Source organism: Apus apus, chromosome 3 (assembly GCF_020740795.1).
Source record: "Apus apus isolate bApuApu2 chromosome 3, bApuApu2.pri.cur, whole genome shotgun sequence".
NCBI lineage: Eukaryota > Metazoa > Chordata > Aves > Apodiformes > Apodidae > Apus > Apus apus.
Genome location: NC_067284.1, coordinates 78896753 through 78914897, shown reverse-complemented (window position 1 = coordinate 78914897; position 18145 = coordinate 78896753). Strand labels below are relative to the sequence as shown.

At 38.2% G+C, this 18145-nt stretch overlaps 1 protein-coding gene across 2 annotated transcripts in view; it reads right to left on the bottom strand.

Annotated features, from left to right (window-relative positions):
* The window catches only part of HEATR5B (HEAT repeat containing 5B), a 57801-nt gene extending 39693 nt beyond the window's left edge, over positions 1-18108 (bottom strand). The window contains exons 1-16 of one of the 2 annotated variants that reach the window (XM_051614105.1): positions 18019-18108; positions 15095-15263; positions 14331-14542; positions 12854-12962; positions 11720-11869; positions 11042-11213; positions 10537-10694; positions 9281-9530; positions 7574-7729; positions 6402-6652; positions 5876-5987; positions 4500-4652; positions 4117-4216; positions 3378-3487; positions 2454-2617; positions 939-1114 (exon numbers count right to left, since the gene is read on the bottom strand). In XM_051614105.1, the coding sequence (XP_051470065.1) occupies positions 939-1114; positions 2454-2617; positions 3378-3487; positions 4117-4216; positions 4500-4652; positions 5876-5987; positions 6402-6652; positions 7574-7729; positions 9281-9530; positions 10537-10694; positions 11042-11213; positions 11720-11869; positions 12854-12962; positions 14331-14542; positions 15095-15220 (2399 nt within the window). In that variant the 5' untranslated portion in view covers positions 15221-15263; positions 18019-18108. Of the gene's footprint in view, positions 1-938; positions 1115-2453; positions 2618-3377; positions 3488-4116; positions 4217-4499; positions 4653-5875; positions 5988-6401; positions 6653-7573; positions 7730-9280; positions 9531-10536; positions 10695-11041; positions 11214-11719; positions 11870-12853; positions 12963-14330; positions 14543-15094; positions 15264-15627; positions 15673-18018 lie in introns of those variants that run through there. The other variant, XM_051614106.1, reaches the window with a different exon arrangement.
* Between the last annotated feature and the right edge of the window lie 37 nt (positions 18109-18145).

Here is an 18145-nt window from a genome sequence, read left to right as displayed (position 1 = left end):
TGAGGATGAGAGTGGAAAAATGCTGCCTTTCCACTACCATTCAAAGTAGTGTTATCCTCCATTCAAAATAGCATTATCCTCGATATACCTATTACTGTCCTATTGTTTTCCCCATTTAACCTCCATTTTCACCTCATTTAACCATGCTAGAAAGTGTTACTGGGAGGAAGAGTACTCCCTAGAAGATACAAGGACAGACGTTTAATGAATAATCAATATTTTTAACTTCTCAGCAGTTCCCCAGACAAACCTTTCCATAGCTAGCAACAGCTATAGATGAAGTTGAATTACTGCAAGCTGGCCTCAAGTCTATCCTGTATGTACTGCAAAATGAAACTGACCGCTGGAGGGAAAAAAAAAATCCCATCAGGATTGCACTGAAAGATAATTTTATTTTGAACTGCATTTTAGAGCTGCTTTCACTCTGTGCTCAGTGATGAATTAGCTAAACTGAGTGACTAAAGTAGTCCTGACAACTCATAACTCTGCAGAAGTAATGTGGAACACAAATGAAAATAAGCTGAACTCCATTCCCTCTTTTTCATCATGCATAAAATGATTTGCTGAGTATAAACCAAATAGTCTTACTTGTGGAATACAAATGAATACTATGTTTTCAAGGCTGATTTGTATTGCAGTAGATAATTTTGCAGGAAATTTTAGTTGCAGATATTACCACTGTTAAATGCAGTAAGAGGAGAGAAGAATCTAGCCTTCATCTCTGAACCCTATTTTCAAAATAGATAAAACTGAGGAAATCACTTTATTTCTAATCTGAGCAGACATCTTCTAGAATCCTGAGACACAATCAATACCAAATACTGAACTCTGAATTCAAAGACAGCTGATAAAAAGTACATTCTTACACCAAGAAAAAAAAACAACAACAACTAAACTAAACCATTAGATTGTGAAATTTAACATTGATGTAAACTGACCTATGCTTGTACGAGACATGAGGAAAAACAACACCAAAGAGAGCCACAGATGCATCGATGACAGATACTCCCAAAGGAAGGGGACCAGGTACAGCTTCACCAGCAGGGATGCGCAAATAAATAGAAGATGGATCGTGTTCCAAAGCGCCACTTCCAGACGCACTGTTTGGCTGAAGCTGCAAAATGCCACATAACACAAATACCTCTGAATATAGCTTTGCACAAAGCAAACTAGAATGAACGAACTAGAGATAACCAAAACAAATATGCAGTAGCTTAGAAAATAACCAAATAACTTACAAATGCCTGAATGCAACTGCAGTGTTCCCCCTGCACACACACCCACTAGCATTTACTAGGCCAGCTAAATCCCAGAGGGACAAAGCAGTTAACAGCTGGATAAACGCACAAACTATTGCTCCTGGTAGTGAGAGAAAGAAACTAGAGAAAAGCAGATCAACCCTGGTAACTAATAGTAGCTTCTGAATCACTGACTACAAAACGATATTTCAGAAAAAAGGTATTCATTACTCTCTTTTTTGACTACTGATTGATTTGGGGCTATAATGATTCCCTACATGGAAAGATTTGGAAACAGTACTAAAATTACTAACATTCCTATCACCATGAAAATACTTCCTAACCATCATTCTTTCAGGAAACACAATTAAAAATAATCTGTTTTCTCTGAAGAGAAGATTATTCTCATAATGTGTTAAGTATTTAATCATGAAACAAAATCTTAACCTAGTACCTCTATAGTCCTCTTTAAAGATCAGAAAGCTTGAAAAGAGGAAGCCAGGCCCTTCCTAGTCATCACAAATTAAGAAAGCAAAAAGATGGCTATTACCAGATAGTTTCCTAAACTATTTAGCATTAAGAAATTGTTCCTTATGCTACATTTCCTCTCCAAGGGCCACATGAAAAATGGTTAGTGGATCAACATTACCAGTTTATCTGAAAAACTTTAAGAGACCACCACAGCAATATTTGTTTTGTTTTTAATTTTTAATCCCTGTGTTTCAAACACACACATTTTAAAAGTGCAGAAACTCCTCATAATGCCAATGAAGTTGTCAATTCTTCCAAATTAAATTAAGATTTCATACTACACCTATAAAACCAGTTATATTTTGTTTCACTATAACACCTTTTGCAATACTGAAACACTGACAGCAGTTTCATTATAAAACTTGTTAAGTGGAAATGGCATTTCTCCTGGTTTGAAATAATGCATAAGAACAACTGCTAGACAAAGAAGATCAGGAGGCAAGGAGGGAGTATTGTTTTCTTTTAAAGAAACTATATAAATTGTATAATGCTACTCCCATCTCAGTAGTGGGCAGTTTTTAATCTTAATGGTACACTGTAGAGGGAAGGATTTACACCTAACAAACCTCTGAAATAAGACTAAAAACAAGGTGTGAAGCTTCAGTTTTAGAAGGCTTCTATCCCAACACACATCACACAGGCAGACAGTGCAGCTAACTCGTTATTCTTCTAGTTTTTTGTTACCTGGTCTTCAATTGACTTATGATCTGTTTCCTGCAGCCAAGAGCCAAGAAGAACACTATCATCATAATGACAAAGAGACCTTAGGAGCGATGTGGTTGTATTAGCAGAGTTGTCTGTCAAAGTAAATTCTGCTACCAACTCTCGAAGGAGTGCATTAAATGATCCTAAAAAGACATTCAAAAGAATAATTGCTACTTCTGATCCAAAACATTTCAGCTGGAGATCAGAAGTTACAAATCAAAGCATGTACCATTATCTCAATCATACAGGTAGCAAACAGGAAAGTAAACCTGAGAAGACTGGAGTTGAGAGAAAGGCTTCAAACAGAGTCCTGGGCTCTCAGTTCCCAAACCCATGCTCTAAACAACAGATCAGGCCATCCCTTCCAGGATGACAATCCAGACTTTGCAAAAATTTGCTCATCCGTGTCATCATGTAAACTTCATGAATTAACAAAAATCAAACAAAAATAAAAAAGCTAATCTGCCAGATCAGGTGACAGTGTCTAGGAATTTTAAAATAATAGGATAAATCTGTCTAATAGATCAAATCAGGTTAAAAATAAAAAGACACCATCAGAAATCAAAACTAAATCTTCATTCTCATATCCGCCCTTTGAGTACATTAAGAAATTATGTTCTCTATCTTTTAAGTAACAATGACATAAAACATCTAAATTGAATTTCAGAACATGATCTTCATACCTCTGAATCCTATAAACAATAAAAATACTGCAATATTCATATGCTGCAGTTACACTGTCAGGATGACAAACAAAAGCAGAGGAATATAGTACAAAACTCTTGGAGATTCCTAGTATTCTATTTTGAATCTTGTATCTGCTTTAAAGGCGTGCATCAAAAATAGATCAAAAGCCGTTATTAGAACTTTCACTTTATTAAAAATTGTTAAAAATGTATGTACCTTCATATGTCTTCGGAGGTAATAAAGCCAATATATCATAAAGTCTTAAACGGACCATAGCTGCACTGGCTTTGAGATGAGCGCCATGAGCTTTAATTACTGATGGAATGCTAAAGAATCAAAAGGGAAAAACAGACAGTCAGAAATACTACAGTTACCAAAAACAGGATTATCAGATTTCTTTTCTCAAGGTTTATCTGTAGCCAAGACAAGAGAACAGTCTTCAGAAAACTACTCTGAGAAACATTACTCATTTATCAGTACATCTTAGAAGGTAACTGCTTAGACCAAGCTTTCTTTTTTAAAAAAGCACACACTGCTACAACTCAGAGACATGTAACTCCCATACTTAACTAGAAAGGGTGGTAGAATGTTTAAAGTCTTTTCATTCATACACTTCCTAAGAGGATAACTTATTGATTACCATCTGGTATACCAGTATGTCAGTTTTCTCATTTCTTGCATAAGACTAAGCAAATAATGAATTAAAAATCACTGAACTGGAAATCCAAAACGCAGTTAGCAAAAGTCACCACAGTAGGCCCTTTAGCACAGGCTATGCAATAATATATGTTTACAAAGTTAACCATCATTAACACAAGAGTTCCTGTTTTCTTTCAACATGAACGATCAGTGACAGTGCAGTACTAGGTCAGAATATAAATTAAAATTAATTAATGTAGTATCTCAGGTCCACGAAAACACAAAAGTGAATAAGGAGTAAAAACTGCCTACTTACTGCGACATCATTGTCATGGCACATTCTATGGGTGTCATCAGCTTCCTGATCACATCCTCAGTAAGGAGCTCGGGACAGTGAGCAACAAAACTTCTCATAGCTAATAATAAAGTTTAAATTTAAATTTTACTGAGATAAACAAATATAAAGCAAAAGTAAGATACAGATCCTAAGAGAATATCAAGAATGCAGCAATTCAAAATGTTTATTCAAAGACCAAGTGACATGTTCATTAAAACTATATGCCAAAACCAGGTCACACCGATAAAAATCTGACACACCTTGCTTATTTTCAAAGAAATGAGAGAAGTTATGGGAGTTCTCTCTGTAATACTTGGGATCATGTTTTGGCTTACTGTAATATCAAAGTTTGAAATCCTTACCACACAGAGCTCCAGCACGGCCTTCCAGCGTTACTTGCCAGGTAAAAGAATCTCCTCTTGCCTTCTCTGCTTCCAGCTCCTTCAGCGAACGTGGAAACACATTCCGCCATAGTAGCAACATCTTAGGCAGATGATAGCGAACAACAGAAGGACCTATTTAAAAAAAAATAAAGTAACAATATTATAAAACCTTCTATTTAATTTAGTGTGGAAAATTTGCCATGAAGGCTTTTGCTCTTAGTTATTTTTCTCTTACTTCGCTCCCTGCTTGAAAAAGAAAAGCAAAGACAATTCTTTCTCATGTTTAGGTTGAAAGTGTGACAAATAAATAGCATAGATAAGTCTGTTTCTTGATATCAGTACTAAAAATAGGAAATTCTCTATCTTGTCATGTAATATGTAACCACCGCCAACTGTCTTTTTACTATCTTTTTATTCTGACTTCTAATGTTTCCTATATTACTAATTTGAAGAGAAGCTATTCAGCCTACCCTAACTTGTTCATACAGTAAGTAGAAAAATAACTGGCCATTACTCATCTCATGTAAGTAGTTTAATGGTCAAGCTTAAAAAAAACTTCTGAAAAAGCTCCAGAAGATCCAGTGGCGGCACATTAAAAATATTTTGGAGAAGGACAACCAAAAAAGTGCTATACTGTTAGAAAAACATGATAATAAGCTAGCAAATAAAAAAGAGACAATTTAAAGAAGCAAGATGAAACACAAAACAGTATTTGCTCAGAAATCAAAACACTGCAGAATGCATCAGAAATGTTATCATATTTCCAGTATAAAAACTAACCTAAACAAAAAACTGTTGCTGCGAAGTTTAAGAGTATACTTACAACTTCTCAAAATATAACCTCTTGTATTTCTGTGATGGCAAATATGAACAATCATACATGAGGCTGGCTTTTTAAAAAAACACTTATATGGCTTCTGAATTGGTAACATTTTAATAAGTAATGTTGCCTATCCAGAGGCACACATACAACTTGTTGGAACATTCATTATGTTTTATATACTGTCCATTTTTTCTACACCACAATATTAAGGAAGGTAGATTAGGGACAATTTTGCCCTTTTCACAGAACAACTAAAGGCTGGGTTCCTAAACCAGAGCAGATTTTTTATTATTATTTTTTAATTTTTTTTCAGGTAGGACACCTTCTAGTATCCTTCAGCTTACATAAATATTAATATTTCACTTCTCTCCAGCATAAACAACATTGCTGAAAATAAATGCACTGTTTCCCTTGCTATAAATACTTTTGTGTTAGATACTGGACTGATTATCAGTAGAGATCATTTGCCACAGTGGATAATCAGAAATGCCAGACAAGCATTAAAAACCAAAAAGCAACTGTTTTTACAAACCTAAAGTCATAAGAGCTCCAAGTAAAAGCCATCCAGCTTGAGTCCGCTGCAAGGAGAGTCTGCTGTTTTGTGCAGCAGTTCGTAACAGATCCTCAGCAATACTGACCACCATCTGCACCAATAACAATGAAGAACGTATTTTAAAAATTAAGCCACTTAAAGCTACTGCTACACACCCACCCTTACAGACTATATATAGATGTTCTCAAATAATTTAAATTGACCTTCTATAAGATTACATTTAATGCAGATCATTACTGTGATGCATATAACATCAGATATTTTCTTCAGCAATTACTCCTTAATATGCCAAACAAGAATACAAATCTGAAAGAGAGGGGAAAAAAGCTGGTAAATACTGCAACTGAAACACTGTGAACACGTATTCTGGACACTGCTTTCTTGCTAGGCACAAGTGAATTTCAGTAATGCTTTAACTAGTAAGCATGTCACACATTTTGGTAAGCTATTACTTCTAAATGAAAAGATATATTTTAGTACACTTACAGATGAAACATTATCTCACCTTCCCTTTGGCGTGAGGAATACCTAAGGGACACTGATGCACACCACCCAACAAAGCAGCCATTGCAAAACTGTAGCCACTAACAGCTTCAGGGGAGGTCTTCAGATTGTTGAGTCTTTCTGCACATCTGTCTAAAAATGGAGTCAACTGAAAAGGCAACGCCACAGCGACACACCGCAAGCACCACGCGGCAGCAAGACGAGCAGCCATGCTGGGATGAAGGAGAACTGAAGTTACTGTCTCCAACAGACCTACAGAGAAGACAGGATAGAGTCTTCAAGTTATTATGTGCTTTTTTAAGATATGCAGACAAGTAAACTGAATCAATATTAGACAGACAACATGAAAGCTAAGAAAGTCAGAATTCAAGTACTTGAATTTCATAACTGCCATTTTCTTTAAGGAAAGACAGACATCTCCATAAAATTAGCATCATGCTACCCTACATCAGGTTTCACCAGCAAAGCAGGAGCTGCCAGAGCCACAGCACTGAGTATTTGAAGAATTGGGAAGAGGCAGTAAGCCTGTGTAAGGGAACAGGCATTGGATGAGACGATTCCTACAATCCATCTTTTACACAGACTGCCAGTAACAGAACAACATTAGATAAAACACGGGCATCCACAAACAGAAAAAAATGAAAACTGCAACACTACAGTACAAACAGATTCATATATTAAAATAATCAAGAAGAAAATCCCACAAAAACCTTAGTCAACTTCAGCCAACTAACAAGCTTTTCAAAACAGGACTATCCACAGCTTCATCTCCTGACAAAATACTATCAACCTCCCAATAAAAATTTTATATCTGAAGGCAAGATATAGGCAGCTTTTCAGGAGCGAATATTTCAGACCTTATGTAGCAAAACAATACATTTCCTATAAAACCATTATTGGAAACAAATCAATGCTACAAGTCACAACTTTACTCACACTAAAAGAGTCAGACTTCCACCAAAACAGCTGCTTAATACTTTGTCAAACTTGGAACTAAAGTTACGGCACTAAACACAGCAGGCTGGACAAACTTAACTACCTAGAGAATTATAGGGAGTGGCAGTTTCATCACTTTATTTCCTATGCATTAACTTATTCTTTAACTAGATGCAATGATATTTCAAATTCATTCCTCAAATAACTAATTCAATCTATTAAAATTAACTTGCATACCAATAGATGGTTCTTGAATAAGAGGAGATGCAGTGGCATTCAGACTCTGAACAAGACTACCCAGTTCCTGAAGAGCACACACCATTACATGCTGACTTGCAGCTACATCAGCAGCTCCTGATTTATTTTCACTGTTAGCATCATTCACTACTGCTTCTGTAAGAAAGAAAACAGAAGTATTTTGCTTAACTACCATCTGAATCACACCTCAAGATATACAGAGCAGAAAGGGACAGTTTTGACATCAACTTTATGTTAAAACAAAAGAAGTCTGGTCACAGTGTGGACTTAGAAAGCAAACACATTCTGAAGAGAAACAATTTTATAGATATTAGCCAAAAAGAGTAATTCAAAGACCTTGAAAAACAGATGCCCAACAGTGACTGTGGATGGCAGTGCACTAAAAGGTAGGATAAAACAGCAAAGTATATACGTATGCAGCATTTCTGCATTGTACCTATGTATACACAGTAACTAAAAATACCATCTTGACATATCTAGCTTCTGCAAACAAAGTTGCATGCATATATAAGGAATAAAACTGTTAAAAAAATCAGATATTTTGTAAATAATTAATTACAACCTTTAATCATCTTAAAGTTATGCAGTTCAGTTCACAGATCCCACTGCATGTTCCTTCTCCTACGCAATATTCCAGAAGCAGCAACCGTCACTTAAAAGAAAGGGACTTCAATATAAGCTTCATGCCTATAAGTCTACTACAGGACAAATTTTGAGAACTGCCCTCCTTATAAGAAGGGAAGCAATCATTATAAAATAAAACTATTTCCAATTTATTATCAAATTAATCAGAAATCCTTAAAAATTAAACAGCTCTTCCCATCACCCAAATAGACCATGGAATTTCCTGCAACTTTGACAAAGTGGCAGGAGGAATTTCTGCAACTATTTCATCTCAGAAGTAGCATTTCCAATATAATCTTTTCCTGTAAGTAAGACTTACTGTAAATAGAACCCTTTTAAGGTTCCATATCTACCATATCAAAAATAGTTATAAGAAGAACCTGCAAAAGTTTAAAAATCAATTCAATTTCCATATGTTAACACATTACTTTAACTCAAATTAGATGACAGAAGAAAAGGAGGAGACACAGATGTTTGGTAAACGCATTGTTGTGCAATTCCAATCTACTTTCTCAGTCTCTAGCTCTAATTAACTCATTTCATAAGAAACAAACGCCAACACAGTTTTGTCAGTCCTCCTCGTGACTACATTTTCTGCAAGGTTCTGCAAAGTGGCCCCATTTATCTTTTGTAGTTCCAGTTGTCAGATTAAATTTTCATTTATCAACTGTAAAATCCAATTGGATATTAGTATGGATATTAGTGGGGGATACAGAAGGACCTAGGAGATCCTGACCCACAGGATCTTGAACACTGGCAGTGAAGAACTGTGCAAATTTTATTACCACATAACCATGACAGATTGCAAATGCATGCTTTTCTCCACCTCCATTCTAAGCAAATGCAATGCTAAAGCCATCACAGGCTAACAAGCCAGTTTTACACTATCACTTAAGTAGAACTTACACTTAGGATTTCATAATTCAAACGGAAAGCAGCTGAATTATCTTTTACTGTAACAACAAAATCACTCTTCACAATAGAAGAAAGCTGAAGAAAGACTGACTTAATATAATGACAGTAACTTTCAACTGCTGTCAAAGAAAGAAAATTGGTTCTCACCCACTGCCTTCATTTGTTTACCAATGGCTTGACATATATCTTTGGCAGCTGCAATCTGTGCTTTCTCCCCAAGTAAGCTGCCCACAGTTGCTCTCAGGATAAAGGACACACATCTTCGAGAGTAAACTGCATCCACGTGGGTCTGAGTTGCACGAGGATGGGAGACCAGATCAAGCACATGTGACAAAAACGTAGCAAAGTTGCGCTCCAACCACTGACCTCCTAATGTTGTGACAAAGACAACGTAGGCCTGCAAATTCAGAAGTTATACAGATCAAATTAAAACAAAACAAAATACCATATTCGGTCACCAAGACTAAAGACTACAGTTAGATTAATGCGTAAGGCAGTACCAGTAGTAATGCTGCTTAGCAATAAGCAACCCTAATGAGGCTAAGCAGGATGAATCAATCCATTAGCCAGCCATTGAAGTAAAAGTGTCTCCAGCACCAAGAGTAGCTCCTATACTGCTACATATTCTGTGAAGTGCAAAACACTCTTTAGATGACAGAAAGGAAACCCAGTTCATTGCTGTAAATGTGTCTCTTTTTAAAAATTTTAAGAGCATAATGTTAGTAGAGGCAGCAACATGAATGTGTTTCAATTCACAATGAAGACCAAGGTTGTTTGCCAAGTTCACTTTAAAAAGGCTGAGTAAAATAAAAGGGTTTCACAAAATACCCTATGACCAAAAAATCTGGATTCTGGCAAGCTACTGCAACATACTGAAATATATGTCAGAATGTGAATGCCTTAAGTTGAAGAGATGCTGCTGCCACCTTTCTCTATCAGACAAGTGGAGCTTACACATTCAGCAGATTTCACCTGCTCAAGACACTGGCAAGGAGAGAAGAAATGCAGTTCAGCAAATCAGGGCTGCAAACTTTACCCAGTAACTGAGAGCCAACACACATGAAAGGACAAAAGTGCATCCTCTCTAAAAAGAAATAAAATTTAAATGAGAAGCTAAAGTCTTTAATATAGTAAGCATTCAAATATTTTGTGAGCTAATCCCACTGATTAAATAAGCTTTCCCTAGCACATATTTTAATCTATTGTTACTGCATGTCAATAGTAAAAGAAAGCAGCTTAGGTCAGTAGCATCACATATACATCTCACTAAACAGGTGATTCAAACTAGACTTGTAAACAAATAAGCAACATAAGTGGGTATTTTGCCTAGTAAGAGAGATACACTTACGTATAAATTGTACTTTATTTTAAAAATAATAATAAAATTACAACTTATCACAAACCTGGGTAACACCAACTCGCACTTCCCTATTGACAGATCCTCCTACTTTTAACATCTCTCCACCACTCTTTAAGAAACCAGATCCTCCTCGCAGAAATCCAGTGGCCATGAGCTCCAAGACCTCCTCAAGCGTGGCTCTCTTCACGTTCTGTCGCATCACTTTTGCAAAAAGAACAGTAATCATTTACTCTTGAAGTTCCAACCATACATGCAACCATCCTGAAACCACACTTACCAATTCACAACTGTCTTTCAAACATAAATCTAGCAACCATTTCAGATAGATAAATAAGCTGCTTTTCCCAGTTGATTTTTGATAGTTTGGTCTCTCCTTCTTTGACTACAACAGGGCATCTGTACTCCTTATAGGATAAGAGTTTATAAAACCAAATAATCCAACAAGCTTTCAGTTACCAGAACAACAATGTATCATGCAACACTGTCACATAACACAGTAGTGAAGGTGCAGTCTGTACACATGAAATTGGAATCCACAGGGACCATACCTGTTGCTTGTTTTGGTATCAGTGCTGTAGCCATGACCGAACCCAAAAGCTTTGACACTGCAACTCGCACACCATAGTTTGAGTTTTCCAGAGCTTTAAAGCACAGCGTTGCAACATTCTCTAGTTCAGCTGTCCACATAAACACTGCTTCATTCTGCAATTCCAGCAGACACTGTAATAAAAAAAAAGACTTGCTGAGCGCCAATGGAGGCCATTCTTACCTTTTATCTAAGTATCACTGTAATTGCCATGTTTAATCAGCAAATATATTATTATTTCAAGAGTTAATTCCCCTCCATTTACGCAGCAACTTAGCTGAGTACACAACCAGAAGACTCATTGAATAGGTTAACAAAAATAGTTTAATAAAATATGTTAAATAAAAATTTTAAAAGGAAAGCACAAAAGAACAACTATGTTACCAAAAATCTCTTCCACTGAGACTCACAGCCAACACATTCGATCTCATATTTGTTTACAAAACAGGGAAAACGGTATTACTGTACTCCTGCTTACATGAAATAAGTGAAATGTCTGAGCCTTCAGTGTAAACTAGTAAGAACTTAACGTGCCTGAGTAACTATCAAATTTCCCATGGTGAACAACACGTAACAGTTCAGCTACAGGTACTTCAGTCATGGCACAAGAGTTTATAGAACTGGTAAGAAACACTCCCACCTTAGCCACTGCGCATCGTACTGCCATGGATCTGTCCGTTAACAGAGATCGGGCATTCTTGTAAATATCGCGGTGACAAGAAGCTGCTGCTCCTCCAAGGCCATTTAGGACTTTCTGTAAACTCATCAGAATTTCACTGCGGCCCTGAGACTGCACACACAAAGACAAAAACATGCAAAAATGTGGACACGGTACTTACATAAAGAACCAGATGCATAATTCTGCATTTTCCTGCTTCTGTGCAGGAATATTTTTTGAAACATTGATAATACAGTTAACTGAAGTAATATAAAACAAATACCTGGATGATTTAGATAGCAGTAAGCACTATATACAGCTTTACTAAAAATGCCTCAGTTGTCACATACGACGAGCCCAGGCAATCCAATAAATTGGCCCTGGACAAGAAGCTTTTGTCTTGCCCCACCATTTATCTGGTGCAGCCTCAGGAAAAAAGCAAGTTGATCTGAGAGAACAGGAAGCCCAGGTAGTCAACAGCTTCCTACTACACCTGCACACAGATAGCAACTTACAATTGGAAGGCACAAAAAACCCAAACAAAAAACAATCACATAGGAACAATACAGCTGAAGAAAACAGCTGCCAGGACAGGCTGCACACAATCAGTACTCTTCCCACCTTGTCGTATGGGTCAAAACACAAAAAAACAACAACCAAACAAAAACCCAACAGAGCCACTAGCATCAAATCAGACTCACTAATAGCCCAAGAGACATTTTCTCAATTACTCTCTTTACATGCCCTGCTTACATGCAGAGTAACATCTTTTTTGTAAAACTTAGGTATTTGTTATTTATTTTTAAACAACTGAATGTTTGTTCAAGGTACACTAGCAGAAATCTTAATGCAGTAGTTAGAACTGGTACCTGCAACCATTTTACAACTTTAATTACTCATACCACTATGAAGCAACTACTGTAATATCCGTACGACAAGACTTTAGACTCTCTGCAGTAAAATACATGCACACATTTAACTTGATACTAACTAAATCATTTGATTTTTCTATGTAGAAAGCAAACAAACCAGGCATTTTGCCAAACACCTTTGGAAGAAGGGGGCTTCAGTTTAAAAGGAATCAAGGCCACCTATATATAATAAACCTAAACTTACCTCTGCACTTTTCAGAGACTTTAAAAGATTATTCACTGTTTCTGGAAAAGAACTACCCAGCATTCTGCCCATTTTTTCATAAAATGCTCCAACACAAGCCACAGCAGCCCTAAGAAAAGAGGTATTAATCAGTGTAGTATTTTTCTGTACCATCTACATGAAGACAAACAATTAAACAGAAATGTATGTTTTAATTCTGATTAATAAAAATCTATTTATTATCCACTAGTTAGACTGGCTGTTTAACAGTATGCACTTAAATCACTTGTTTACAAAACAAATAACAGAAAAAAGTTTTTAGTTTTTAGGAACAGGAAAGTATCCATAAACAATTACATACATGTTTTCCCTACCCTGCCATTTGAGATCAGGGATATTTTAAGTAACACTGTACTGCAATTTTATACACAAATTGCTCCAGGACAGTCACAGAAGTAGCTCTTGAAAACATGCACTTTTTCATCACAAAGCAAGGGGTTTTTTTAAAATCTGAAATTTTTGAGTATACAACTTTTTAGCAAAGCCATTTGCTACAAATTCATTATATCCTACCCCTTAAGAGGTATGTCTCCTTGCACAAGTCTTCTACAGGAACATCAAAAACTGAGGTTTGAAATCATATACTAAGAAACCTTGCAGACAACTGCTTGAGTAGGTAGCATAAATTTCAGAGCACGCTTATCCTTCACACTTAGACAAGTTCCTCACACAACTGCAACAGCTCCAATTACAGGGAGGGCAGTATCTGCCCAAGTGTTGACTATTTCAGATTTTATTGTTAAGTCCTATTGTTACGAAAATGCCTGAAGGCAAGTGCAAACGGGGGTCACTAAACACTGAACACACGAAGCAGTATGTGTGGGAGAGTGCTAAAAACAGCTTCAGCAGATGCCATTTGTGGCATTAACCAAATTCCTACCAGTGAGACTGCTCTTGTATATAAAGATGAACTGGATCACACATAACAGACACACACACAAGTACATAGACTCTGTTTGCGAAGCTTGTGCCGTGTAATAGTAAGGGAATACAAACAGGTAATGCTTGAATGGAAAAAAAATTAATATTCGGTTAAAATTCTATTGTCATAGATAATGCTCTCGTTTGACAATCTGCAGGTTCCATTGTAAATGGGGAACCTGAGCACAATCAGCAATAAGCCCAGCAGTGGCACTCCTTCGTTGCATTACTTCATCAACTCTTATCCTCTCCACAACATAAGCATGTGAAGAAACATGATACTCCCTTGCCTGGAAGAATGCATCTCACTTTCAGATGATCATGTCAGCTTTGAGTCCTGTCCTCCACAATCTCAATCCTGCTTTTTGTTCCGCTGTACCAAGCATATGTAAACTCCAGCTAAGCACGCAGAATATAAGCAAATACAACATGCACATATACAGGCAGATTATCCTGTAATATATAGGACCAATTTGCTGAAACATAATTTCCTTTCCTGTAATAATATTAAACGTACAGTTTTGTGGGCAGGTAGGCTGCAGTATCATCTTTGCTCTTGATGATGTCATTACACTTGTCAAGTGTTTGAAAAACAGTAAATGTGTCTCCAGTGCTGTAGAGAGCAGCAAGATTTTTTGCTAGTAGTTTTCGTGTAGGTGGCCCAGGGGAACTGCTGATGAGTCCTGTTAGCTGTTCTACAAGCTTCTTCTGTTTTTCCTTGACATCTGTCTGTTAAAGGACCAATAACAAATAAAATTAGAAAAAATAATTTAATCCTGTGTCTTGCATCCAACACCCAGAAAAATGTGAAGTGAAAGTGTGAAGTAAATCTTATACCACTCCCACTGGTATGTAATTCAGCAAATTCCTTTTATCAGAGAGACCTGAGATAGAATCAGTAACAGTAAAGACAGAGTAACAGCTATTTCTGAGCATTTAACATCTATTTAATTTTCATTTTTTAAAAACACTTAGTACAAATAAAGTAATGCCTACCTATAGCATCTTTTCATTCTCTTTACTCTCAAGAACCCCTACTCTGAGAGGGAAGGTTTTGTCTTCCAAGTATTTACAACAATGAAGAACTTAAAGCAAGCTACATGTCATATAAGAGCTGTACTGACTGCCTACAATTAAACATTTTAAAACTGCAAACGAACAGAGGCTCTTCAGGTTGAATCTAAATTATACAGTTATCACCAGGCCACTACATGTCAACTTTCATTAGCATGAAATTAATACAATATTTTAGGAAGAAGGGGAGGAATCCCATTAAATTACCTTGTTAGCAGCTACCAGCACTTTGTCCAAAAATCTTAACCACTCAAAGATAAAGACTGGTCTCTTTGCTTCTGTGATTTGAGCTAATGCTTCCTCGTTCAGTAACAAACTGTGAGCCAACTCCATAACTGGTTAAATTCCAGTTTTATTGCAAACTTGTGAAGCAACTCTAAAATAAAAATGTAAATATCAGTATAAAGTATAGTACAACAGTACAAAGCTTCAAAAATCAAATTAAAATATAAAGATTAAATCTATAGATTACAATGGTTCCAGCCTGCTTAGACATGTCTTAGCTAAGCAGTCCCACGTAAGAGCTACTCACTTATTTACAACTGAGTACATCCATTAGTATATGAGGGAAGGGAGCTGTTAATTGTAAAAAAGAGCACCTACAGGAAACTTCACAGTGCTAACTCCTAGACAAGAAAAATATAAGTACCTATTTAAATTTAAAAAAAAGAAGGAAAAAAAAAAACCCAACCCACAACACACCCAGAAAAGAGACAAAGGAATCATCTCACGCAACTTACATAAAACTGAATAAGCGCTGTACCTATTCAAGACCCTTGACCACACTCCAGAAGCTTGGGCATGAACCTGGCCACCTTCTCAACATCTTCAAATAGACAAGGTGAGAAGGAGATGAGCCTATCACAAGTAAGAATTTCCACTCATCACAAATTTGAGAGGCAGGAACAGTGACAGCATCTGGCATCATTGACCTAAGACTTCCCAGACCTCCATGGCCTTGTTTTAAGTGCTGGACAAATAAGCCTTCTAAAGCCCAGGAAGCCTTTTGAGTGAGCCTGGAACACAAGCAGCTGCCAAATGACTGCAAGTTTCCCCAGCAGGCAAAATACTACAGATCAAACACTGGAGACCCTGCTCAAACAGTGAATGGGGAGAGCAGCAAAAAAGCACTATCAGTGTAAGCAAACAGTCTGCAGACAACTTAACCTTAGCCAGCCACTTTTATACAAAAAGTAGCTGTCTAACGGAGAAAAGATAGAAAAAACAAAACTTAGGTGAAAAAGCACAAAATTAAGTAAACCATCTTCAGCAAAAAGAAACGGAAAAAGCAAAAAAGCCCAACCCCAAAACCTGAATGCAGTGATGCTGAATTGAGGATCCAGGGCAAAATAGAAAAAGCAAAGTAACTAAGGAGTATTATGCAAGACATCATCTTTTGACAGCTGCATCGTTCCACTTGTACCCTCAAGTGCTCACGGCTGCTTCCTCATTCATGGTCCAACCCAACAAATTCTTCAATTCAGTAGAAGTTATTGAAATTAAATAATTTAATTTTTTTAAATAACAGTCCCCAAATTAGACAGTATTAAAGGGACATATTAATACTACAACTGTATTGTGCTTCTAAATTCACCTTACGGGTGCTGATGCAACTAAAGCACCACAATACCTGTTCTCTGCTCTTTGGTAGTTTGCATTCTAGTATTTTTCACTCCATACATCTCCAGTGACAGGTCAGCAAAGGTGGAAGAGCCTCTCACATGCAAGCTGATACACACCTCCCCCACCACCTCCAAAAACATCTTGCGGCTCTGTTATTTGGGCTTTTTTAAGTTTTAAAGAATTGAGGAGGTATTGACTATAAATAATGCACAGACCCATCGCCTCAAGACACCTTTACATGAGAGCACAGAGAAATGCAATGAAGGACAACACCACAATTCTTTGGATATTATCCCAGAGAACTACACTGCTCATCACACCCACACAGCACAGAAGTACAGTATGACAGCATAGCTCATCAGTCCTTTTCCTCCCCAGGTAAATTTTAATTTTCCCCTGGCCTTTAGAGCCACGAACCCGTTTTACACCTCCCACACACTCCCTTACATCTTTATGTAGATTTAGGAAACAAAAGCTCTGAGCTCCCAAATCTGCACAGACATTCAGCTGTGCCACTGAAGGACCAGGGATCAGATACAGGAACAATTACTCAAATATTCAGCTCACTGAAGTCTAACACACAGCTATGCAGGCAGGCAACCCAAAGCCCACCTACGTTGGTCAAAGGTTTGATTCAAATTTCAGCACAAAATTCCTACCAAGTTCTACTCAATCTGGTGAGGGCTGGGTCTTACTATGAATGTTGCAAGGAATAAATACGCTGTTATCTCCCACAGGATGCAGAGCAAAAGCCTACCAAAGTCAATTAGCATCCATCAAGTTATGCTGCAAACATTAGAGGGATTATAAAACGTTCAGATGTACTAGAGTTCCTTTCTGTTCTCCAGCTGTTCTTCTGCAGCCTAAATCCAGAGAAGCTGTGGATGCCCCATCCCTGGAAGTCTTCAAGGCCAGGTCGGATGGGGCCTCGAGCAACCTGGTCTAGTGGGAGGCGTCCCTGACCTCGGCAGGGGGGTTGGAACTAGATGATCTTTAAGGTCCCTTCCAACCCAAACAGCTCCATGATTCTTGCCACTTCAGTGGACCGAGCAACCCGAAAAACGGGCAAATTTAGGAGAACTGGCACCCTCCTGAAGAACTGCATCGGGTGGAGGGGCTTTTGTGCCTGGGTCCTCCCACCTGCACCGGTAACTTCAATAAGCTGTAGGACCTCTCTCCCGGTGCATCTTCCCGCGTTCGAAATCCCCTCAAGATTCAATCCCTCGAGCCCGCATTACAGCACCAGGTACGCGCCAATTCCTCAGTGAAGGAACGAAGGGAAAACACCGCCAGACGCGCGCTGCCTCGCGCGCGCACACGCACACACATACACCCAGCACACGCACACACCCACGCGCAGCACACACGCACGCACACCCACGCAGCACGGGCAAGCGCCGGCCCCCCTCCTGCCGGGGCAGCCGCAGGCGTCAGGCAGCGCCGCCGAGCCCAGCCGCGGAGCCCCTCGGCCCGGGACGGCACCTCCCGCCCACCCGCTGCGCTCCTACCGCCAGCTCCGGGCCGTGCGCGGCGTGACAAGGCGGCGGCGGCCCCCGGGGGGCGCGACACGGACACGGACGGTCACGGACACGGACGGTCACGGACACGGACGGGCACGGACACGGACGGGCACGG